General features: G+C 49.5%; 1 protein-coding gene across 1 annotated transcript in view; it reads right to left on the bottom strand.

The window, feature by feature from the left end:
* The window catches only part of DRGX (dorsal root ganglia homeobox), a 45,401-nt gene extending 36,441 nt beyond the window's left edge, over nucleotides 1-8,960 (bottom strand). The window contains exons 1-4 of the mRNA XM_081191902.1: nucleotides 8,858-8,960; nucleotides 8,245-8,302; nucleotides 1,927-2,024; nucleotides 1,500-1,601 (exon numbers count right to left, since the gene is read on the bottom strand). Coding sequence (XP_081048028.1) covers nucleotides 1,500-1,601; nucleotides 1,927-2,024; nucleotides 8,245-8,278 — 234 coding nt within the window. The 5' untranslated portion in view covers nucleotides 8,279-8,302; nucleotides 8,858-8,960. The remainder of the gene's footprint in view (nucleotides 1-1,499; nucleotides 1,602-1,926; nucleotides 2,025-8,244; nucleotides 8,303-8,857) is intronic.
* Nucleotides 8,961-25,199: the final 16,239 nt, after the last annotated feature.

The following is a 25,199-nucleotide window of genomic DNA, read 5'->3' as shown; positions in this document are numbered from 1 at the left end:
CTTTCCTCGCAGCCCTGGGTGGGGGTGATGATGTCAAAAACATGAAGGAAGAAGAAGAACAAGAAGAAGAAGAAGAAGAAGAAGAAGAAGAAGAAGAAGAAGAAGAAGAAGAAGAAGAAGAATCATCTTCACTCCCATCATCCAACCCAGACCCTGAGGTCCAGCTCCAAGGGCCTTCTGGCGGTTCCCTCCCTGCGAGAAGTGAGGTTGCAGGGAACCAGGCAGAGGGGCCTTCTCAGTAGTGGCACCCGCACTGTGGAACGCCCTTCCATCAGGTCAGGTGTCAAGGAAATAAACAACTACCTGACTTTTAGGAAACATCTGAAGGCAGCCCCGTTTAGTGAAGCTTTTAATGTTTGGTGCTTTATCATGTTTTTAATATTGTGTTGGGAGCTGCCCAGAGTGGCTGGGGAGGCCTGGCCAGATGGGCGGGGTATAAGTAATAAATTATTATGATTATATTATTATTTTAAAAATGTTTAGGGGTACTCTCATTTTCCTACTCATATTGAAATACTGCCCCTCAATGAGGCCAAACTTAGATTCACAAAATGTTTAGGGGTATGCGTACCCCTGCGCGAGTCCCATTCCCCCCTAGAAAAAAGCACTGGAAATGGCTATGTGATTTTTAAAAAGAAAACTGAAGGCAGCCCTTGTACAGGGAAGTTTTTGGTGTTTGATGCTCTATTACCGTATTTTTCGCTCTATAACACGCACCCGACCATAACACGCACGTAGTTTTTATAGGAGGAAAATCCGTAGGCATGCCACCCGTAGGCATTCCCTCCATAACACGCACAGACATTTCCCCTTACTTTCTAGGAGGAAAAAAGTGAGTGTTATGGTGCAAAAAATACGGTATGTTTTTAATACTGTTGTTGTTGTTGTTGTTGTTGGGAGCTGCCCAGAGTGGCTGAGGCGGCATATAAGTAAATAAATAAATGATGATGATGAAGAGGAGGAAGAGGAGAAAAGCTGGGGGAGGAGCAGAAGGAGAGGAGGATGCAGGTGGAAAAAACTTTTGCTGCTGCCCGGTCCCGGATTTATGTATAAGCTAAATACAAGCTTAGGGCCCCACCCTCTTGGGAGCCCCCCCCAAAATTTAAAGGAAAATAAAACTGGGTGTACATTTCCAAAATATAAGATAAAAAACAAATAAAATAAAACCTACATACAGCAACAGTGTTTTGTGTTGTGCAGGTTCCTATGATGTAAGCAATGGGCCCCGCCTGCTAGCCTGCTCCCTAAAATATCACTGGTTTGCTCATTTCTCTATTTAGGGTGCCTACATTCTGCAGGTGCAAATGGCTTTAGATACCTATGAGGTCCATCAATTACCAGATAGCATATATTCAACACCAAAAACAGCGACAATTTGTTGTCGACAAAGGACAGCTGGACATATAAAGGGCCCCATTACCTTCAGTAGCTTAGGGCCTCGTCAAACCTCAATCCGGCCCTGTTGCTGCCCTTCCTTCCCCGCCAGGCCTGCCCCTTACCTGCACGCGGGCTTCCGTGAGGTTGATCTTCATGGCCAGCTCCTCCCGGGTGAACACGTCGGGGTAATGGGTCTGCGCGAACACGGCCTCCAGGGCTTCCAGCTGGCGGGAGAGCAAGAAGCCGCGTCAGGCGAGGGCAGGACGCGACGGGGCGGGCCGAGGAGAACCAGGGCCAAGCAAGACCACCTCCTCCTCCAGCGGGGGGGCTCCGTCCTGCCGCCTCCGCAGAGCCCCTGGCCACGACGCCGGTGGAGGGCGCGGCTTTCCCTGCAGCCCGCCCCGTCCAACCCAGCGCGGGCCGGTCCTTCGCGCGCGGCGGCGGCGGCACCCACGAAGACCCTTCCCCGACGGGACCGGCCAGGGCTTCCCGGCGGGCCTCGACTCCAACCATCCAGGGCGGGGAGGCTCGACGGCAGCTGCCGGGTACCTGCTGGAGGGTGAAGGTGGTCCGGTTCCGCCGCTGCTTCCGCCGCAAGAAGCCGTCGTCGAAGTCCGCCGCGGACGGGCCGCCGAAGGGCGTGGCACCTGTGGGACGGGGCGAGGAGAAGCGGGGGTCGGAGGCTGGAAGGGGCGGACGGAGGGAGAGCACCCTAAGCCGCCGCCCGGCTGAGGCTGTGCAGAGTTTGGGGAGCAAAGAGGGCCCGGCCAAAAATGCCCTTCCCGCCCCCACCCAAAAAATAAAAATGCATTTGGGACAGGGCCGTTGTCCGTTGAGCACCAAGCAACACGCTGCACAGGCCAGTCGCTTTCTGCGGGGAAGCTGTAGGTTGCATAACCAGGGACCGAAAGCCTCCCCCACTCCGAAGCGGCTTTCTCCCGCGGGGAAAACAGACGGGGCGGCGCTCCCGACTTGCAAATCATTATGCGGGTGGGCAAGGGGGATTTTGCGCCTTGGGGTGACCCAGACTCTCGCTCCGGCTCCTCCTTGGCTTCCCCAAAGGGCGCCACTGTAAGGCCTAGCTGCCTAGTGGGTAGAATTGGGCGCAACCCGGAGAGAGGCGCGCGGTACAGAAGCGCGAGATCCTCTCCATTTCGGAGGGCGGCGATTTGGGGGGGGGGGTAAAGAAGCTGGGGAGGCTGCGGAAAACGGGGTTCAGCGCCCCTGCTCTGCCCCCGGGACGTTTTCAAAGCTGCCACCTGGCCGGTTTGGGGCGATCGCGGCGAAATAAACGACGGTTGCAAGAGCTTTCTTTCCTCGCCACCGACGGCCGGGGGGCAGCGACGTGGCTACGGGAAACCGGAGGAGGAGAGGCCCGGCCCGGCTCTTAATCCGGACTTTTATTTCTGTCTTTTGATTGTACACGTTACGTCCAAGTTGCAGGACTGGATGTGACTTGTTCAGGTTTCCAAAGTTGCCGTCAGAAAGCAAGCCGGGCCGCGGCGCCATCGGGCAAACAAGGGCTACTATTTAGGATCATAAAAGGCATTATTCCCTTCCACCCCACCCCAAACACATTCCTGGGACTGAAATCCCATTACTGGGTCCGAGCCCCATTACCTCATTTGTGACTAAATCGATTTAAAGCCTCAAACGTGCGGCGGGCCTTTTGTCGGCCCTCCTAATGGCTGCGAGCTTGCAGACCACTTACGCAGCAGCGAACCTGAAATAGATTTTCGGAGGCGCGTCGAGGCGCTTCGCCTCCCCAGCGAAAGCACCGCGACTGCGAGCGAGTTTCCGCGCACCTTCTCCCCTCTGGGCCCACCCAAAAATGGCTCGGATTGCCAGAGGGCTGCTGGAAGGGTTAAGATTAATTTAAAATTTCCTAACGGGTTGCTTTGATTTTCAATGTACCCCTTTCAATCTCGTAAATGATTTGGAGTGAGTTTCTTATTTGTCAGAATATAACGAGAAAAGAAGGCACGATTCCACTACCAGCAGTTTAGGGAAGACTGGGATACAAATTGGGGAAAGAGACCTACCTGTCAATACTGTAGTTGCCCTGCGGTGGGTGGGAATGTGTCATAGAATCAGAGCTAGAAGGGACCCCACAAATCATCTACTACAACCCCCAATAATGCATGAATCTCAGCTAAAGCATTATTATTATTTTTATTTTTATTATTATTATTATTATTATTATTATTATTATTATTACCCCGCCCAGCCACTATATGTGCCTATAAGTGGCTATGATTTTGTCTGAAATGAATTGATGGAGATGGACGTTTTTGCTCCTTTTTTTCCGGGGCAGGGAGGAGGGTCGTCTCGGCTTATCAGGGCGAGATTTTTAGCACTATTAAAGATACTGGTTGTGCGTGGGACACCCCCCCCCCCGATTTCTCCATACGATTTTTGCCAGGCTTCTGAGCCCATTCTACTGGTTTTTGACTTTCAGAATCAGGAGGTTTGACGAAGACAGGGTTCCTTTGGTTTTCTGCCTCCTGCCCAAACTCTTCCCCCACCCCACCGCCGCGCGCCCCTCTCTGTCTCTGGCGCAGGCAGGGATGAGGCCGGAGGTTGCCTCGGGCTAAAGCGGTGGCAGAATATTCCGAAGAAACACTGGCTCTTCCCAAAACCAACCGTTGAGTGTAACTCCAGTCCCAACCCATTTACTATGAGGTGCCTGTCTCCATTTTCATCTGTGGCGCAGCTCAGGGCTGGGCTGGGCTGGGACCCAGCGAGGGCTGCGCCCCTCGGCTGGTTCCAGGGCTGCCTCCTTTGCCATAAGATGCGTCAGCCAGGGAGAACCACCGCCACCCGCTTTCCTGTTTTCAGGTCAGTTAACTGGGATTGCCGATAATGGACTGACCCGCACCGCCATCTGAATGTGTTACTTGGGAGTAAGCGCCACCGTGTTCATGGAGGGTGAGGGAATTGGCTTGATCCCAACTCTGACCCTGGTGATGGGTTGGTGAAATTCCGAATTCTTGCAGGAACAGGGCGCGCCCAAAATACTTTGTGCCTGAAGCGGAGCCGGAAGTGCCCCCCTTCAAGGTACATAATATCCAAAGCTGGTCAAGGTAGTTGGGCACCCGAAGAAGGCAAGTTCCCACCCACCCCAGCGCCTGGCTCTTCCATGGCAATAAAAATACACATGAAATGAAATTGCAAAGAACGAATCGTTTGCTGCCATTTCCGGAGACCCCAAGTCAGCCGCCTTCATGGTAAGTGAATGGCTACTTACTCGGCGTGAAAAGGCCCGCAGGGCAAATGGGATTTACTTCCAAGTAAAAGTGCAACCTTTCTCGGGATTTGCTGCTCAATTGGGGGCCCACAAGCCAGTCGGATCCCGGCTTGCACCAGCGCTGGTCAGACCCTTTGCCAATTGGATTTGGAGGGCTAGATTCAAATCAAGCGAAGGGCCGAAATCCAGCTTGGCCTTGGAAAGGGATTTGCGGGCCCGGAAGGATTTCGGATAAAGTCCAGATTCTCGCGACTCCGGGACATAGGCGCCGACTCCATGGGGCTTGAGGGGGCCCGAGCCCCCTCAAAAATTCGTTTGGGGGGGCTCAGCCCCCCCAATAATCTCGGGCGGCGGTGGGCGCGTCCGCGGCTTTTATAGGGCGCCCGGCACGCACCAGCTCGATAACGGGCACCGGCGCGGCGGGGGGCGCCGGGCCGGGGGAGGGGGGCGGCTGGCCTGTCTCCTTGGCAACCCCATTGAGCAGCGCCGGCTCCCCCGGGAGGGCCATCCCCCCGCGCCGCCGATCGCCAACACCGCCGACGCGGTGGCTGCCCGAGCCCGAGCCTGAGCCTGAGCCCGACCCGGAGCCCGAGCCCGACCCGGAGCCCGAGCCTGAGCCTGAGCCCGACCCGGAGCCCGAGCCCGACCCGGAGCCCGAGCCTGAGCCCGTCAGTCAGTCAGTCAGTCAGGAAGGAAGGAGAAATGGGGAGGGAGACGAGGGAGGAAAATTGGGCGCAGGGTGAAGAAAGGAGAAGGGCGAACGAGACGAGCTTCCAACCCAAAAAAGGGCTGGAAGACTGGGAGGATGAAGGATCGGGAAAGAAAGCGACGCCTTCCCCGCCCGCGACGTCGCCCGCTTGTCATTGGCAGCGCAGCGGGCGCCCAGAGGGGCTGGGCACCGGCGCAGGGCCGCTCCGCAGCCGCGGAGGACAGCTGCGCGGCTAGCAAGGTGCGCCGCGTAGAGCGCGGCCCTTGTGTGGCCCGGTGGCCAGGCAAGCTCGGGCGGGGACCCCCATGCGAATCTAAGACGGGAGAAGAGGGCAGAGCAAAGGGGGTCCCTTCCCCAACCTCCGGCTCTGAGACTTCCCTGCGCCCCAGAAAAGCGAAAGGATTTTCTCTTCTTCTTTTTTTATAAATATTTTATTAAGTTTTCAAATACAAAGTTAGAAACATACACTGAAGAAAAAAGTAAAAGAACAAGAAAAAGAAAAAAAGAAAAAGAAGAAAAGAAAACCAACCATTCAACACATTTTTTATATAACTAACTGGACTTCCTCGCATCTCCCTTACCCTGCATTCTTTATAATAAAGATATCAGCAAATTATTACCTTGTTTCGTACCTTATTTTGTACTTTTCAAATACTATACCTCTAAATTTAACATACTTTTCATCAGTTACTTATATCTTAAATTAAACATAGTATTACCTTAGATTTTGACCTTTTCTTACTTAAAATATAATTTCCTGTTTCCCAAATCTAATTACTGAAGCTATAGTTTCCGAATCGTGTAAATTTTTAACATTCATACAACTTATATTGTTTTTGTAAATAGTCCTTAAATTTTTTCCAGTCCTCTTCCATTGTTTCTTCTCCCAAATCTCGGATTCTGCCAGTCATTTCAGCCAGTTCCATGTAGTCCATCAATTGCGTCTGCCACTCTTCCAGTGTGGGCAAATCTTGTGTCTTCCAATATTTTGCGATAAGTATTCTTGCTGCTGTAGTTGCATACATAAAGAAAGTTCTATCCTTCTTTAACACTTTCTGGCCAACAATGCCCAAGAGGAAGGCCTCTGGTTTCTTGGGAAAGGTATACTTAAATACCTTTTTTAACTCATTATAGATCATTTCCCAGAAGGCCTTCACTTTTGGACAAGTCCACCAGAGGTGAAAGAATGTCCCTTCAGCCTCCTTACATTTCCAACATTTATTATCAGACAGGTGATATATTTTTGCAAGCTTGACTGGGGTCATGTACCACCTATAAATCATTTTCATAATATTTTCCTTCAAGGCATTACATGCCGTGAATTTCATTCCGGTGGTCCATAACCTTTCCCAGTCCTCAAACATGATGTTATACCCAATATCCTGAGCCCATTTTATCATGGCTGATTTGACTGTCTCATCCTGAGTGATTTTCTCTTCAACCTGCCCTCCATCCTCTTGCAGAAAACTCTTTGCCTGCCCTGCCCGTATCTCGTTTTTGCTTTTTAATTCCACACACGCACCCTTCGGACTTCGTGGCAATCGGGCGCGCGGGTGCGTTTCCTAAGAGAGTGAGGACCCCCGCCTCCTCCCCACCTGCTCCCTCGCCAGCCAGCCGCGCGCCCTAGCCGGAGAGCCCCGGCCGTCCCCGTCGCGCAATCGGCTGGATCTCCCTTCAGCAGGCCGTGCTCACAACTCGGCCCAGGGACCCCCAGCAGCGGATCTCCGGCTCAGCTGAAGAATCCGGCAACAAGCCCCCTCCTCCCCAATCGCTCCGCCGAAATACGCTCCAAAACCCCCCAGATAGGCCGCCGGCCGCCAAGTCTAGTGGCGCCCTGAGCGAGGGTCTCTCCCCAACACCGCCACCTCGAACTGCGTTCTCCCGGCTACCCGAGCGAACCAGCGGCAGGACCCCGGTATGGGCCCCCCCAATATTTTTTATAAGTCGGCGCCCCTGCTCCGGGACAGAGACAGAAGGGAATAACGGAAGGAAACTCAGCGGGCGGAAGGGGTCTCCAAGACTCCCGCGCCTCTCTGCATTCCCAGCTTGGCTCAGAGGAAACCCCGAGGAACTTTTCGACCCCTGGAGAGCAATACCTTCGCTCAACCGGCCTTACCTCCCTGACAACGAAGCTTAGGAACAGCTTGAACAGCGGATTTTAGCTGCGGCCGCCCCGTCTTAAAATCAGATCTCACCCTGTTTGTTTCCTTTTCTCTTCCTTCCTATTCGCTTTGTAACGGACAAAAACTTACTGACTAGTTTTAAAGGAGGCGGCGCCCGACAGCCAATGCCACCACTGGGGCCTGCCCCACAGCTCTATCCACGGCCCCCCAAGCTCTCCACCGCCACTTCGCTGCTGCTCCCGACTGACGCCGCAGAAGCCGGTTTCCAAAACTGTATGAAAGATTTATGTTGCCCCCGGGCGAGAGACGGGGGGCAGCCCCCCCCACCTCCAGAAAGCCTCCCGATTAAAGGCGGAACAAGAACATCTGTGCTGCTGGGAGAGGAAAGAGGATCCACTGCCGGGCGGCCCCATCGCCCGCGGCTCTTGCAGCCGCAGAGGGGAGGCAGGTGGCCAAAAGTGTAGCCGCGCAGCGCGCAAAAAGACGCGCGCCCCAGCCGAAGGCGCTTCCAAGAGGAAGGCAATTAAGGCCGCTTCCCAACCCAGTACTCCGATGGGGCAGGGGCCGGCGGGCTACAATTTCCGAAGAGGCGAAACAGAAATAAAATAAGCAAAATGAGATTTTCTGTACTGATCGGTCGGGGTTAGCCGCTGCCTGCCAGCTTGCCTGTGCGCTCAGCGCCTCCCTCTGCGCTCCAGGCCCAAACGCGGGGAGCCTCGCAGAGAAGGTCCGTCGAGATCGAAGTTTGCGCTCCTACTTACGGTTTGAGCTTCGACAACAACACTCACCCTCCAGCTGCGGGGGACAGTGGAAATAAAACATGGTGGCGAGAGGCGGGCGGGAACTCTGGAACAAACAGCGCAGGGAGATGGAGGTCAGTAACAGGCAGAGGAATAAATCTCTCTCCCACGACGCCCGCCCCCCAGCTCCAAGGGCGAGAGGTGGTTCTTCAGCCTGACCTCCAAACGAATCAAAACAACGAACCCCCAAGCAGCAGACCAAGCGACCCCGAGGCGCAGCGCTCAGGTGGGCCCTCTCTTCCGACGGCGCGGGCGAGCCTGAGAGGTAAAAGTTCCCGGGGAACTTTGGCTAAAGGATAGGTCGCGCCGCTGTGCCAGAGGGAGCGGGAGAGGAGAGCGAAGCTCCTCCGGCCGGCCCCCCATGCCGACCTCTTCGTCTTTCGAAAGAAGGGACAAAATTTGAGGAACGGGGAGAGAAGCTTAGAAAGCCGAGGCAGTAATTCTGGGGAACCCTTTAGTGGCGGCGGCAATGAGCCGGATACTGGTCTCCCCACTTCCCCCGTTGCCTGAGTCGGGAAGAGCTGTTCAGCCCCCACTAAGCCCCCCCCAAAGACTCCAAACCCGCCCCGTCAAGGAACAACAAGGAAAGTGAAAGCCCTACCGAAGGCGGCGTGGAGGCAGAGGGGCGGCTGGAGGAGGCAGCGCTCGCCCGCACCCCAGCTGCGGCTGCTCGTCCTTCTCCTGGCGTCGAGGCAGCCACAAGGCCTCGGCGGAGCCGTGCCAATGGGCAGATGTCTTGACGGAACTGTCTGCCGTCCGCTCAGCCTCTCAGCACTTGCTTTTATAATCTCACGCGTAATTGGCCTTAATCTGATTATTGCAAGCGCTGTCTACAGTGAGTAACTTGGATAGGTCTACTGGGCCTTCCAAATGACCCACGTGGTGCGTGGAGGGGGGGAAGCGCGTCATTTCTCAGTAAACAGCAGGAATGCGAAGGGGGGAGGAGGAGGATGGGGGGAGCCCACGGATGGGGTGGGGTGGGGTGAGGATCCCACATAGACCTTCCCTAAGCAGCTCGCGCTCGCGCCAGGCGCCCCAGGCCCCGACGGGGTCCCTTGGGGCGTACCACTTTACCTCTGGGCAGAGGTGGCCAAGCGGGGCTGGCACTTGTGCCCGGCTGCCTGGCTGGCTGGCTGGCACGTTCCTCCCCCCTCCCGCTCGCCCGCCCGCCCTCCCGCTAATGGCCCATTCGGTGGGCTTTGCCGGAGCCGCCTCGCCTTTCCAAAGCGGAGTTTGATTTTGTTCACAGCGAGGGGTCTCCGGATTGATGCTCGCTTCCCGTCTGCAAATGAGATGCGCTGGGACCCTTCGCAATTACTTTTAAAGCGCATCCGAGAGGGAGGCTCGGCGGCGAGAGAGCTGGCCCAGCCCCCAGGCCTGGGTGAAAATGAGTCTTTTTAAAGCACCCAGCTGAAAATTTAAATTCGGGGGCGCGAGATTGGATCAAATGGCAGAAACCGAAAGGGCGGGGGGACGGGATAATGGCGCGTAATTGGCTCCATAATAGCATTACACCGACATAATAGCCGCTTATGGCCCCCCCTGCCCGATTAAGTGCTTCCCTGGCGTAAAGCCTTTACGATATTAAAGGGGGAATATAATGATATTTGGGTTATTAAATGCGTGTAATTAATTTATGCACCACTGAAAATAAAGTTGGTATTATGACCCACTCAAGATGCGTCAGAAGATGCAATTCAGACAACTGTTGATAAGTTTGGCTGTCTGTGTTTGGTCTAGACAGCTCGTTTTCCGTTGGAACAACCTTGCTTGGACAGACGGCAACGACGGGCTGTTTTCGAAACGCGCAGCTAGAAAAGGAGGAAAAGGACGGACGAGTCTGCTCAGGGATCGCTTGCAAGACACGGTGCATTTTAAAGCAAGGCAGCAAGGCGAGAGAGGGATGGAGAGACGAAAAGCACAGCTCAGGAACAAGGTTTCCCTCCCGTTAGGCGCCAGCTGAGTTGCACCGACGCGCTTTTACGCGACAAGCGGTTGGGGCAGCCGTCCTCCTCGGAGTCTCGCTGTCCCGTGCCAGGCAGGGTTTCCGAGAGAAGCAGGCACGAATCCGGCCACCTCCGCTCCGCCGAAATACGTCGAGTGCCAGAAAGTGGAAACCGGTTCTTTTCATATCCTGGTTGCCATCAGCTTTTCCAAAAGGGCGAATCGCGGGCAAGGAGAATCTGCGCTGGACTCCCCAGCCAGGCAAGCCATTTCGGGTTGGCTTTCAAGGATCTGGGAACCGCCAGCCTGACTATTAGGGTGGGGGAGTCGATCTAGTTTAGCTCAACAGAGCCCCCAAAGCGGGTGGGAGGCGAGTGGGGGAGACGAAGCCGCCGCTACCACGCTGCGTAATTCCGAAGGCTCCTATTTCTCAGGCATATCCACGGCTATAAACTCCCCGGACGGGATTGGCACCGATGGCTCCCTGGTTTGGAAACAGATGCGGCTTTCCTCTTCTCTCTCTCTCTCTCTCTCTCTCTCTCTCTCTCTCCCGTCTGACAGAGAAAGAGTAGATTTTATCCTAACAACCCTAATAAAATAATCATAACTTCATTATGGCACTCTTCAGGCTTGCTTGTGTGTTTGCGCGCGTGTGTGTGTTTGTGTGAAGGGTGGATGCCTCGCTTTTCTGACTCCACGTCTCCCTCCTTCGCTTTTGCCCTTCGTTGCTGCTCGTAGTCTGCAAGTTCAGCGGATTCTGCCCAGGGGCTCCGAGTCCGCCCTGGATTCTGCGCGCCGAGAAACGAAAAAGGGCCCTCTCTAGGGTCCCATTCTAACCGGCTGGAGCTGCCTTTATGGCTTGCAGACGCGAGATAGAGAGCGCAGAGATGGCCTGTCATATAAAAGAGATCAGCTTACTTACATTGCGTGTGAGATAATCGAGGGCTTGTTGCAAAGAAAGGGAAAACAAAGCACCCTTGGGAGAACAGGGCTTTAGAGAGCTTCACCCGCTCCCTGTCCCCCAGGGCCACCCCAGCGCCTCTTTCATTTGGGTATGAAACCAGACCCATCCCCTCCATCCACGAAAGCATGTTGCAGGTTCAGCACCAGAGACAGCGGCCCCGTCGGTTCACAAGCGCCGGCTTTGAAGACGACTTATCTCCGCGCAATTCGGTGCATCCTGGCGTAGGAGCAAGTGCCATTGACCTCAGCGAGGCATACTTTCGAGTAAGCACAAATATGTCAAAGGCCTTCGCAGTTACGTTCCCTCCCCCCCCCCCCACTATCCCGAGAAAAAGAGAAACCCGTCTTATCTGGCGCCTTGAGTGTCTTTCCAAGTTAAACGACGGTCAGGGAAACGGGTGGCTTGGATTTCAAGAAGTTTGTCCTTCGGAGGGTCAGTGCGACCCTCTGGTTTGGTCGAGAGAGGAGGTGGTTCGCCTCCGCGGCCCGTCTCCGCTCGTTTACATTGGAGCGGAATTGACAACAGGCTGCCCCGGCCGCGGTTGCGCAGGCAAACCGAACTCCCCGTCTAAAAACAGAGAAGCGGGCGGCCAGGACTGTGTCCTGTGGAGCCACCGCCCAAGTAAGTGTGCGTGGAGGGAGAGAGGAAATGCTTCCATTCGGGTCGCATTCTTAGTCGTATACCCTGGACTGGAGACTTTCCTAACTCCCTGAATCTGGTATAAAATCTGAGTCAGTATAAAAAGCATTACGCGCGTGTGTTTGTGTGTAGCAGGACAGCCGCTCTTGGATGGCAAAGAGCCGTGTGGCGGAGGTGCGGAGTGAGTCACCCATTTCATCCGGCGCTGGGACACCGGCTTTGTAGAAGAGGAAGAACCATTGGATTCAGTTTGGGTGTCCAGTTTGGGCGGCTCTGGGTTCAACGCCTGCATGACAGTTGTGCCTGCTCGCTCCTGCAGGTCTAGATTTCAAAAGACATTTTAAGGCACCGATTTCAATCTTTGCCAACTTTGTCTGGACCAAGCGAATTTGACGCCAGTGCTGGGGTTTTTTGGGGGGGGGGGCGGATTTGTTTCCTCTCTCCTTTCTTTCCTGATGATCCAGCAACCCGTCCTGACACCCAGTTGTCTCTGAGAACCAGCAGCGAAGAGGTTACATTTCATCTCAACCCATGTGCAGTAAAAGGCATTTTCCAATTAGTCAAATTTGCAGATTTGTCCCGGTTGGACTCTCTTATAATTTATAACGCAAAAGTGTTCTTTCTTTATCTAAAGACCAAGGTGACTGTTCTCCATTTTCTCTAACCTCTTTTACACTTGATGTTCGCCAGACTCATAATGTTAATTGGCTTCATGTACGGATCATCAGTTTAATGAAGGAATAAATCCTATGGTTTATTCTTTATGTCCCTCTGTTTTAACAGTGATTGCTTTAATGAAGGATGGGACAAGTTCGCCAATTAAAACGCGCGACAGTCGGTCTTGGGGACTCAACCGCAGATCTGGAAAGCGGAGACCCGGGAACCCGGGCAACTGCCTTCCCTTCCTGCAGGAAAATCGTGCCCAAGTTTTCGGCAAGCTGCAGACCCAGAGAGTGCCGGCAGTCCCAGCCACGCGACTCTTCCTTCTTCCCAGATCCGTGTTCCCACTCCTGAAGGTGACGCCTGAAACTCGGGCCCACCCGCAGCGCGTCACCACAAAGCCCAGGCCCCCTTGCCTTCCACAGACAACTTGGTGGTGCATTGCAGACTTTTATCGTTCTCCTTACCTATTGCTTATTGACAGCTGAGAACAGGAAAAGAGAACTGCGAGGATCAATCGATGGATAGCTACAGTGAATCAATCTACTCATCCCTTGCAAATTAACATGCAGGTTTTTGTGTGTGTGTTTTTAATCCCAATTCCGGCTTCGCTCCTGCAGGGACGCTGTATAAAAATATAGCAAGCCAATAATCTGGTCATCGAGAGGAAAAATGGCTCCCTGCTTTCAGAAGATGCTCTGGCTCTGTCTGGCAAACCTCCAAGGCAAGGGAGGTCCTACACAGCCTGCAAGAAGCTTGCCCTCTGTGCTTCAAAATGGGCAGTGGATGGGAGCGTAAAGGCAGCTACTGCCGCAGCAAATCTATTTTAAAATGCTCTTGTAAGTGTGGCAGGGAGTTGTGGATATTGGTGGCCCCCTAAGGCATTCGCCCTGAGCTTCCGGGAGGAAGGGCTGGGTTTTTGTTTGTTTGTTTGTTTGTTTGTTTGTTTGAAGTCCAAACCAACAACAAAAATACTCAATAAAATCAGCAAAAGACCTTGCCTTATACAGGATTGGAATGTGTATGCCCTGTGACGTGTAACCATTTTCTTATTTATATAATGGGCCGCAGCAGGCAAAGCAATCAATCCTTAGTTATCAGTACAAATCCACAGCAGGCACAAGGACATGTGGGAAAGGAGCAAGTGTATTTTTAAGGCAAAGTAAAGTGCTATCTGCTTTAAATTGCCAAAACAATTAATAAATCCCACTTTGCTGATATAATAGACTTATAAAACACCTAACACATGGGCATAGCCAGGGGGCAATAAATAAATAAAATCAAGTAATAAATCAAGTAAATAAATAAAAATACTTAAAGTAGAAATCATCAGAATATTTGAAATTGAAATGCTCACCGCGGTCACTTGGATGCTGCTGCGGCGTGTTCTAGTGATGCAACGGAGTGATAGGCGTGGCTTCCATGAATTGACCAAGCGCATCACAGGTAGCTCTGTTCTGGAACAGAACAGGTGGGTGAACTGTGCCTCCAACATAAATCCTAGCTACGCCCATGACCTACCATTTTCTAAGTTCTGTATGCATACTGTATTAAAAGATAAGACACTCGCTGTCCACAGGCTCACAATCTGATAGGCAGGATACAAAAGGAAATAGGAATGGGGAGGGAAGATGAAAGCCACTGGCAGTTCTCAGAATGTGCTATTCACTACGTCTGTTTGTGGACCACTTTGGCAGTGTTGGATGTCATAAAACAAAGCTTTATGGCTTGTTTTCACCAGATAAGAATCTGATCCATTGCTTCTTTCAGAGATTTGCATAGCCTATGAAGAGACTTATAAGACTTATGCTTATTTGGTTTGATGTTTTCAAGAGAATCTATCCAGAGTGCATATTATGTGACTTTCACAGATTTATAAGATTTCTGTTTATTTGGTTTTGCAGAGAGTGCATATTTCATATATTTCATACTGTTCAATGTTCTGTATAGATTATATAAAGTTTATACAGTGGTACCTCGGATTAAGAACTTAATTCGTTCTGGAGGTCCGTTCTTAACCTGAAACTGTTCTTAACCTGAGGTTAATTAGCTTTAGCTAATGGGGCCTCCTGCTGCCGCTGTGCGATTTCTGTTCTCACCCTGAAGCAAAGTTCTTAACCCGAGGTACTATTTCTTGGTTAGCGGAGTCTGTAACCTGAAGCATCTGTAACCCGAGGTACCACTGTATTGACATCACATTGTTGTACTTGGTCATCGTATTGCCTTGGATATCACTGATAATTGTTAGCAACACAGGGGTTTAACCGTTCTGGAACAGGACAGGTGGGTTAACTGCCCTTCCAACATAAATCCTGGTTACGCCCATGACCTACCATTTTCTAAGTTCTGTATGCATACTGTATTAAAAGATAAGACACTCGCTGTCCACAGGCTCACAATCTGATAGGCAGGATACAAAAGGAAATAGTTATGGGGAGGGAAGATGAAAGCCACTGAACGGTGGCAGCTCTCAGAATGTGTTTCTTTTTGTTTCTGAAGTCCCAGGAGGTATGCTATCCAGTCACTTGATTAATTGGTTAGACTGTTAAAAGGAAAAGCGTTGACTATAGGGCTGCAATCCTATACAAAGCTCCATTGAGCACAGTGGTTAAACCTACAAAAGGCTTTCTATGCACACTTAACTCCTGCTAAAACTACAGGCATTTACACCTGAGAAAACATGGATAGGATCAGACTCTGCCGCTGTAATTGTAAACACAGTTAATTGGAAGTAGGTCCCAATTAAATCAATAGGGAGGATTGGGCCACAAAATATTCAATAGGCTGTATAATCGGAGTTTCTAAAACTACTTGTTGATAGCACTGCATGAATCTTTAAATCAGTTGAGTTAACTAAACATCTCACTGTTCGTCAAAGAATGTTAGCTATGAATTTCCCCCAAAAAAACCCTCACAAAACAATTGTTTCATCTCTGGGAAAAGGCCCAGAACTGTAGATTGTTGATTCTGCACTGAGCTCAGGGTAGATGTGAGTGTTATAGAAACAAAAGAGATTATGAAATCCTATTTACAACCATCACCAGAGTCTTGTGGCTGCCAGCACCTCCCTCTCTGCAGCACTTCCAAAGGGCTCACTGTGCTGCCGCAAACCATTTCATTATTCATATATATATTTGATACTGATGTTACTTTATTTTTCATATTATGAAACTCTTTACTGAATCACATTTTTATAAGGGGATATCAGAGGTGGTGGTTGCTGATTTATTTCCTTTTTGAGTCCATGCTTTTGCCATGTTTGTTTTACCAGGCTCTCTGAGGGTGAAGCTAGTTGCATCTCCTCCAACTCGGATGCCACATTTATTGCATAATATCCTAATGGAACATCTGGCAGCCGCTTGTCCTATTGTTCTGGATACTTTTCCACTTGTTCAGCCTGGGAATGCGGACGAGATCTCGGAAGTGTGAGGCCAGCTCTCTTTATATTTGACGCTTGCCAATCCTTGAATATCAATGTAGCCTAGCAGTTGTAGGTAGACTTCTGTTTAATAAACTCTTGGGATGAAATCCCACTGTGTTGTAGAATCTCCAGCCAGTTTCATGTGGGAATGTTCAGGGATGCAGGAGAGGATCTATTGTCCGATTATATCCTTATCCAACTTGTGTTAACAAGTTCCACAATTTCAGCAGAGTAACATTCCCCTTTATTTTAAGCTTTGCAACGGATGCGTTTGCTCAGGCTCGCTAAAGCCTCTATAATAACTGTTCTGGTATTTCCCCCTTATTCCCTCATAAAATATAAGAGACGACACAGTCTTTTACAAAAGTATAAAAAAGAGTTTACTCACATTCTGTTCACAATCAGATCTCAGAAGGCAGACTTAGCTTAATGAAGTAACATACACTTGGAATCTATCTCATAAGAAGACAGTCCCTTTGTCCTCTCTTGGCTGGAAGCCAAGATGGCATCTTTGGCTTAGTAGATGTTGTTTCTTCGATGCATGTGGAGAAACAGAGAGAGATGGCTGCCCTGCCCTGTGCTTTTGTCGTTACCTGCACAGGTGAGGCCACACCCACCTCTAGTCACATGCAGAGGAAGTCTGCCCCAGCCCAGAAGGAAATAGAAAGTTTACCTGCTGGCTGGACAAACATTCCTCCCCATGTGCAAACATGTTCACTCTAGGAATGTTGTACTTGACTGCTCTTGTGTTTCACATCCCACATTTCAAACATGCCAAGTGGTGATGACTTGACTCCAAGAGTTATTGGATAAAATTAATATCTGAGATCCATTTCAATCCAGCTTCAGACCTGGTTTCGGATAGACGCATCTTTGATTGGTTTGTTAAGTGACCTACGTCGGAAACTGGACTGCAACAGTGTGTCCGTATTGGACCTCTTGGTTGTAATCAATACTCCAGGAGTGCCTCTACTTCGGACAAAGACTGAAACCCAAACTGAAGCAGGCTGCTTTGGAGCAAGTCAAGCTTTTGTCAAAGGAGAATCAAGGATTTTGCCAAAGCGGCTCAAAGTTGTGGGATGTAACATCACCGTAGCAGTCAAGTACAACACTTCCTGTTTGCCCAGAGTGGACACGCAGGGGACTGCTACTCTAGCCAGGAGGACTTCCTGTGACACCTGGTTTGGAGCATCCTTCCCCTGCATGTGACCAGGTAGATGGGCGTGACCCTGGAGACCCCATAAAAGGTCTGGTCATGCAGTCATCTTCCTCTTGATCTTCCTCCTCCTCCTCCTTCTCCTCTTCTTTTTCTTTGCTTTATACTATCTTGATGCTTTTGCTGTCTTCTGGCTCTCATCCCATATGGGATGAACCCTCACTCTCTTCTGTAACTCCAAGCTAAAAAACCTGCCTTCAGGATCATACCATGAACTGAATGTAAATAAACTTCTTGTTACTTTTAAGAGAAGACTGCTGCGTCTTTATTCTTTTTAAGAGGGAATAAAAGGGGAATTTACCAGAAATAATCCAATCTGGACAAGCCAGGCTAGATTGCTTAACTCAAGAGATTCAAATGAATCTACCAACTACAGTGGAACCTCGAGTCGCGGATGTAATCCGTCTCAGAGGCATGCCCGCAACTCGAAGCATTTGCATCCAGAAGCCCCGTGTCTATGCACAGCGCAATTTAGTGCTTCTGTGCATGCCATTCCAGTATTTCCAGGTTGCCGCAGGACGCAACGTGAAAAGATGTAACCTGAAGGATACGCAACATGAGGTGTGACTGTAGCTTCCTGCAATGTATAGGAGAATGTACGCTGCTACCAGCTCACTAGCATGAGTGAGGAAGAATAATATTGAATCAATATATCCTCTCCTACTATCCACAACAGGGACGCGGGTGGCGCTGTGGGTTAAACCACAGAGCCTAGGACTTGCCAATCAGAAGCTCAGAGGTTCAAATCCCCACCACGGGGTGAGCTCCCATTGCTTGGTCCCTGCTCCTGCCAACCTAGCAGTTCGAAAGCATGTCAAAGTGCAAGTAGATAAATAGGTACCGCTCTGGCGGGAAGGTAAACGGCATTTCCGTGCGCTGCTCTGGTTCACCAGAAGCGGCTTAGTCATGCTGGCCACATGACCCAGAAGCTGTACGCCGGCTCCCTCGGCCAATAAAGCGAGATGAGCGCTGCAACCTCAGAGTCGGCCACGACTGGACCTAATGGTCAGGGGTCCCTTTACCTTTACCTTACTATCCACAACATTCCCACAAAAGTGAATGGGACTGATCTCAAAACTGCAGGTTTGTCTTTCTTATCAATAAAACAAAATTGGTGTGATGCAAGCAATTTATTATTATGGAAGTGTGGTCTAGAGAAAAAAGTTTGAGAACTGCTGCTCTAGCCCCTTGAACAATTTGTGTGGTTGCTCTCTGCCCCTTCTCCTGTACTTCAATAGCCTGCTAAGCTCCTACAGGTAACCAGACCTTCGCAACTGCCCTGTTTTAGCATCTGTATACAAGAAGAGTACTAGCAACAAAAATTGTCTCTTATTACTGCCTCCATCCCCAAAAAGCTGACTTTTGCTTAATTGTTATTCTAATTACAAGACCTAGAGTAGTTATTTTCTCCCCCTTCAGCAGTATTATGGACCTCATTTCCCTACACAGTCCAGGATAAACAATTCCAATATATTTTGTTTTAATTATTAGTGTTTAATGGGCCATAATGAGATGATGTTGAGTGGTGCAGGGGAAAAAAGAAAGTAATTTACAGTGTGCTGCTGATCCTTAGAACTTTGCCATGAATATTTCACCCATGGTGGGAGAGCAGAGGATGTCATTTTTGCTGTAGTGTCTGCTTTTACTGAAATAGGTGTATGCATCTTTCAAAATATGCATTTTGTCGCCCTCCCCGATTAAGCTTTAGTGTGTTATTTTTTAAAAAATAATATTTTATTCTTTTTTCCATGTAGAAAGTTATATTTGTTACTCAACAATTATATTCCAATTCAGCAAAAGTAGTGATTTTCTGCTCACCCGACATCAATGTTTATAACCCAAATTACATACAATTGCATTTTAAGCTTCCTTCTTGTCTAATTTCATCCCCTCTAACATGTTTCCAAATATGTTCTGCTGTTTTCTTCCACTTCAAATCCCGCTGCGGTCTTCGCGTATGGGAAATGACTTTTTATATAGACTAGAAAGGGTTTCCTGTCTTCTTTAAAAGATTCTAAATCGTCTCTTTTATCAGTGCCATCAATTTTGCCATCTCTGCATATTCCAAGATTTTCACCAACCATTCTTCCTTTGAGGGTTGTTCGCTCCTCCTTCCATTTTTGTGTCTAGAGAAGTCTTGCTGCGGTAGTTACATCACAGCTGTCAACTTACAGATTTGAAAATAAGGGACCAGCAGCCTCAAAAACAAGGGATCAACAGCCAAAATATGGGATTTTGCAAGCACAGGTATGTTTAACTTCTGAGCCCCTCTGAGCCAAAGGCAGAAAGCCCAGCCAGCAGCCAAACAAAGCCTCAAGCGGTGGTTCCCACAGCGCAGCAACCCGGCAAAGGGGATGCAGCAAGGAAAACCACCGTCACCTCTCCGCTGGGAAGCGCTGAGCAAAGGCAAGTCCCCAGGCAACGCGGCCGATTTAATCAGCACAAGGCATGCAAGCTCCACCCCCCAGTCGTTCTTAGACTCCTTTTTGGGTGAGCAATGCAGCCAAGCAACACAGTTGGAGCCTCCCTCCTCCCTGGCCGGCAGGGAGGGAGGGAGGGAGAGAAGCTGCTTCTTTTGAAATTTAAGGGACATCATCAATAAGGGACAGCAGTGGGACATGGCACTGGGATAAGGGACTTTCCCACCAAATAAGGGACGGTTGACAGCTATGAGTTACATACATAAATACTATTGAGGCATTCTTTTTCATTTCGCTGTCTAGTATCCCCAGCAGGAAAAATTCTGACCTCTTGGGAAAGGCACTTAATTTCTCCCCTTAATTTCATTATAGCTAATGTCCCAAAAGCCCTTCTCCTTCCTGCAGTTCCACCACATATAATAGAATGACCTCTCACAGTCCTTATATTTCCAAAATTTGTTTGATATGTTTTTGTACATTTGAGCTGGCTTCCTTGGGGTTAAATATCATCGATGCATAATCTTGTAAGCTTTAGCATGTTATCTGCTAAAAGCATACAATATGAAGGGGCTGTAAGAGTGGTCCTATTCTTTTCCATGCTACCCTCAAATAATAGTAATAATAGTAATAATAGTAATAATAATAATAGTAATAATAGTAATAATAGTAATAATAGCAATAATAGTAACAATAGCAATAATTCCATATTCTGGCAGAAGAAAACTGAAATTCAGCATTCAAAAGACACTGTGCAAATCAACACAAACTGTGTGAATGTCTTCTGCATGCATTTGTTCTATTTTTTTATTTTTTTTTAATAGAAATTTTATTGCATTTTTTCCAGATAAAAGTAACCAGTCAGATATACAAAGAAACAAGAACAGCAAGAAAGTAAAAGAAAAAGAGAATCGTTTCAAAACTTATTTCAGTCATCTATCGGACTTCCCCACATCTCCCACAATGCATTCTTAACAATAAAGTTATCAGCAAATTGTAACCTTGTTTCATGTGTTTCATGCATTTGTTCTATTTTTGAGCATTATTCTGAACATGATCTTAGGTTTTCGCAACTGAGAAGGAACGATACCGTGGCACAAGAAGAGTGATCTGCTTTTCTAGATGATGTGATTTTTTGCAGGGAGATTGGGAATGGGATGAGACATTATTTCAGCCAGGGCTTCTGCTGAAGTGGATCAGAACTGAAAACCACTAAACTGAATTAGTGGGCAATGGGAGCTTTCTTCAGCAACGCTTCCATGGCATGTCAAAGCAACATGCGACATGGAGTGTCACAGGCTGGTGCCCACTAGATCTAGTGGATCTCTTAAGAAGTCACAGGGGTGTGGCCAAAGAGAGGTCACAGGGGCATGCAAAGTTCTGGGTTTCTCTGTATTCTCCTTCCTTGCAAAGATATTGGTGGACACTTTGCTGTTCTACAAAGCCAGTGTGGTGTAGTGGTTAAGAGCGGTAGACTCGTAATCTGGTGAACCGGGTTCGCTTCCCCGCTCCTCCACATGCAGCTGCAGGGTGACCTTGGGCTAGTCCCACTTCTCTGAAGTCTCTCAGCCCCACTCACCTCACAGAGTGTTTGTTGTGGGGGAGGAAGGGAAAGGAGAATGTTAGCCGCTTTGAGACTCCTTCGGGTAGTGATAAAGCGGGATATCAAATCCAAACTCTTCTTCTTCAAACTAGCATGCAACTAAACTGAAAAATATCAGGGATGCCTGCTGTTATAGCTGCTTCTTCGCTGGGAGAAAAGAGTAGTCTCTACCTGTTGTTTCTCCCCCTATCCCCCTTCTTTGCAAAGAAACAATGGGCATTTAAACACTGCAGTTTTGTTAATACTTATCAATAAAGTGTCTTGTCTTGGTTCAGGAGGGAGCCCTGCTGTCACAACTTTTAGTGTGGATTCATGACATAATTGGTCCACGTTTACCTTTATATCCCATCCATGGCCTCGGTCCAGTATACCTGAAGGAGCGTCTCCACCCCCATCGTTCTACTCAGACACTGAGGTCCAGCTCCGAGGGCCTTCTGGCGGTTCCCTCACTGCGAGAAGCCAAGTTACAGGGAACCAGGCAGAGGGCCTTCTCGGTAGTGGCGCCCGCCCTGTAGAACGCCCTCCCACCAGATGTCAAAGAGAACAACAACTACCAGACTTTTAGAAGACATCTGAAGGCAGCCCTGTTTAGGGAGGCTTTTAATGTTTAATAGACTATTGTATTTTAATATTCTGTTGGAAGCTGCCCAGAGTGGCCGGGGAAACCCAGCCAGATGGGCGGGGTATAAATAATAAATTATTATTATTATTATTATCATCATCCTACCTGGACCCCATAATCATAATCTGAGGCACTTCTTCATGTGCCCCATCTGCAAGAGGCCTGGAGGATGGCAGCACGGGAACAGGCCTATTCTGCTGTGGCTCTCTGCTTGCGGAATGCTCTCCTCAGGGAGGCTTGCCTGGCCGCGGCGGAGCAAGCCAATCGGGCGCCTGGGGCGGGGCGTGTGCCCTGTGCCCAGGGGCGGGGCCAACCACCCGCGAGGGTGGGGCAGTCTGAGGCAGGACACTCCGTGGGGCCTCTGAGGAGTCTGCCTGCCTCATAGAATCATAGAGTTGGAAGAGACCACAAGGGCCATCGAGTCCAACCCCCTGCCAAGCAGGAAACACCATCAGAGCACTCCTGACATATGGTTGTCAAGCCTCTGCTTAAAGACCTCCAAAGGAGGAGACTCCACCACACTCCTTGGCAGCAAATTCCACTGTTGAACAGCTCTTACTGTCAGGAAGTTCTTCCTAATGTTTAGGTGGAATCTTCTTTCTTGTAGTTTGGATCCATTGCTCCGTGTCCGCTTCTCTGGAGCAGCAGAAAACAACCTTTCTCCCTCCTCTATGTGACATCCTTTTATATATCTGAACATGGCTATCATATCACCCCTTAACCTCCTCTTCTCCAGGCTAAACATGCCCAGCTCCCTTAGCTGTTCCTCATAAGGCATCGTTTCCAGGCCTTTGACCATTTTGGTTGCCCTCCTCTGGGCACGTTCCAGTTTGTCAGTGTCCTTCTTGAATTGTGGTGCCCAGAACTGGACACAGTACTCCAGGTGAGCTCCTCCCACTCAGCCACCCTACAGCTGAGGAGAAGGCAACGGGCAGACCGTTTGGGACATCATGGAGCCTGCAGGCACCCAAGGCACCACGTCACTCCCAGGAGAGACGTGTGGCTTGGGCGTGCTGCAGGCCCCGTGGTGAGTGCCGGCCAACATTTTGTCACCCCTCTCAGGGGTGACACCCGGGGCAGTCTGACCCCACCACACACCCCTTCCTCCGCCCCTGTCGCCTGGCACCATCGTTGTATATCTTTAGGTGCCAGGCAACAACTTTCCTCTAGAACCGGGCATCTGACTTTTAACTATCTGTGGTTTTGGGATGGGAGTGGCGCTGTGGGTTAAACCACAGAGCCTAGGACTTGCTGATCAAAAGGTCGCGGTTCGAATCCCTGTGACAGGGTGAGCTCCCGTTGCTCGGTCCCTGCTCCTGCCCACCTAGCAGTTCGAAAGCACGTCAAAGTGCAAGTAGATAAATAGGTACCACTCTGGCGGGAAGGTAAACGATGTTTCCATGCACTGCTCTGGTTCGCCAGAAGCGGCTTAGTCATGCTGGACACATGACCTAGAAGCTGTACGCCGGCTCCCTCAGCCAGTAAAGCGAGACGAGTGCCGCAACCCCAGAGTCGGCCACGACTGGACCTAATGGTCAGGGGTCCCTTTAACTTTATCTGTGGTTTTAATGTATCCATGTGGGGCTTTTGGTCTGTGTGTCTGGTTGGTTGTAAGTTGCTTTGGGTTGCCCTGGCCAACTAAGAAACTTAACAAATAATAATAAACCTTCAAAGAAGAAGAGGATGGAGTTTGTGCTCCCCTCTTTTCCCCCATTTGATTCCCAAAGCAACACTGGAAGGTGGATTAGGCTGAGAGATAGTGATTGGCTTCACGGCTGAGCAAAAATGTGTGTCTTCTTGGCCCAGTGCCAACCCTCAAATTAGTATTCCACATTTGTTCTTTGATTTCAGATGTGCTATATGAAGGCATTTCTCCTCTTATCTTTCAGATTTCTTCTGTGATTCCCAAAATCCACCTACACCTTTCCCATACCAAAGCTTAGAGCTTGGTGAAGAAACTCTTAAATTTGATTACACATTTTATCTGGGTTGGCTTTGGATGGTGGCAGAGATTTCTACTTGATCCATCTAATCTTGCAAATTGTTTGTAATGATCTCCTTAATTCTTGCGATTTCTTGACTTTTCAGTCTCTTAAGAAATTATTGTTAGCCTTTATTAAGGTAAACCAACAAATTAACATCATGATGGTGATGATAGTGTTAATATGATTAACATACATGTAAATAGAAGATGCAGCAATTGCCATAAACTTGGATGGCTTTGTAATATAAATAGACAAATTCATGGATAGATTTGTGGAGGCTGCAGTTATGACTAAGTTCTTTCTCTGCCACTGGAGGAGAGCATGCCTCTGAATTTGCTGGAAATCACAAGCGCTGTTGCACTTATATCCTACTTATGAACTTCCCTTAGGCATCTGATTAGCTCCATTGAGAACAGCATGTTGGACTCGATGGGTCTTTGGTTTGACCCAGCAACACTCTTCTTACATTCGCATTGCAGCCAGTAATATTATTGTAGCCGAGAACACAATGCCACAGACAGGAGACATTAATTGAGGATGGCAAACTTCATTCCAATCACCTGGTGCAAATTCCTTGGTACTACACTTTGGTGCTGTGGGTTAAACCACAGAGCCTAGGACTTGCCGATCAGAAGCTCGGCGGTTTGAATCCCCGCGATGGAGTGAGCTCCCTTTGCTCGGTCCCTGCTCCTGCCAACCTAGCAATTCAAAAGCACATCAAAGTACAAGTAGATAAATAGGTACTGCTCCGGCGGGAAGGTAAACGGCGTTTCCGTGCGCTGCTCTGGTTCGCCAGAAGTGGCTTAGTCATGCTGGCCACATGACCCGGAAGCTGAACGCCGGCTCCCTCGGCCAATAAAGCGAGATGAGCGCCGCAACCCCAGAGTCGGCCACGACTGGACCTTATGGTCAGGGGTCCCTTTACATTTACACTTTCTGTACTTCGCATGTTGATGCCACCCATGAAATTATGTCGTGGAAGGCGGTCCCCGCTGTTCCATGCCGGTGTAGCATGGCGCATGGGAGCCAACCCAGTGGCCAGTGGGGGTCGCTGAGCAGGTGGCGGGGGTCCATGGGCCACTTGTGGCCCATGGGCCTTAGGTTGCCGAACCCTGGTATATGTTAAGGGGAATTTTAGCTTAAGCAGCTAATGTGCATAACAACTAGCCATTGTGCACATAATCCTTCCATGAAGAGGGAATCATTTCCCAGTAAATATGCATAATCTCCAACAGATCTTTAAAAAAAAAAATTATTGGATTTTCACAAATTATAAAAACACACAATACACAATACAAACATACACACACAAAAACAAATAAACACGTATAATTTCAAAACCTTTTTTCTTAAAACTTACTTCACCGACTTCCCCATACCTCCCCTTTCTGCATTCCAATTCCCAAATTTATTTCAGCAAATCCTCCCCCTTAATTTTATCTAATTTTTCCCTTTTCTTTTCTTTTACTTAA

The sequence above is a fragment of the Podarcis bocagei genome (genome assembly GCF_964188305.1).
Source record: "Podarcis bocagei genome assembly, chromosome: 4".
Classification (NCBI taxonomy): Eukaryota; Metazoa; Chordata; class Lepidosauria; order Squamata; family Lacertidae; genus Podarcis; species Podarcis bocagei.
The sequence above is the reverse complement of the archived record's forward strand: the minus strand, read 5'-3'. Positions and strand labels throughout refer to the sequence as shown.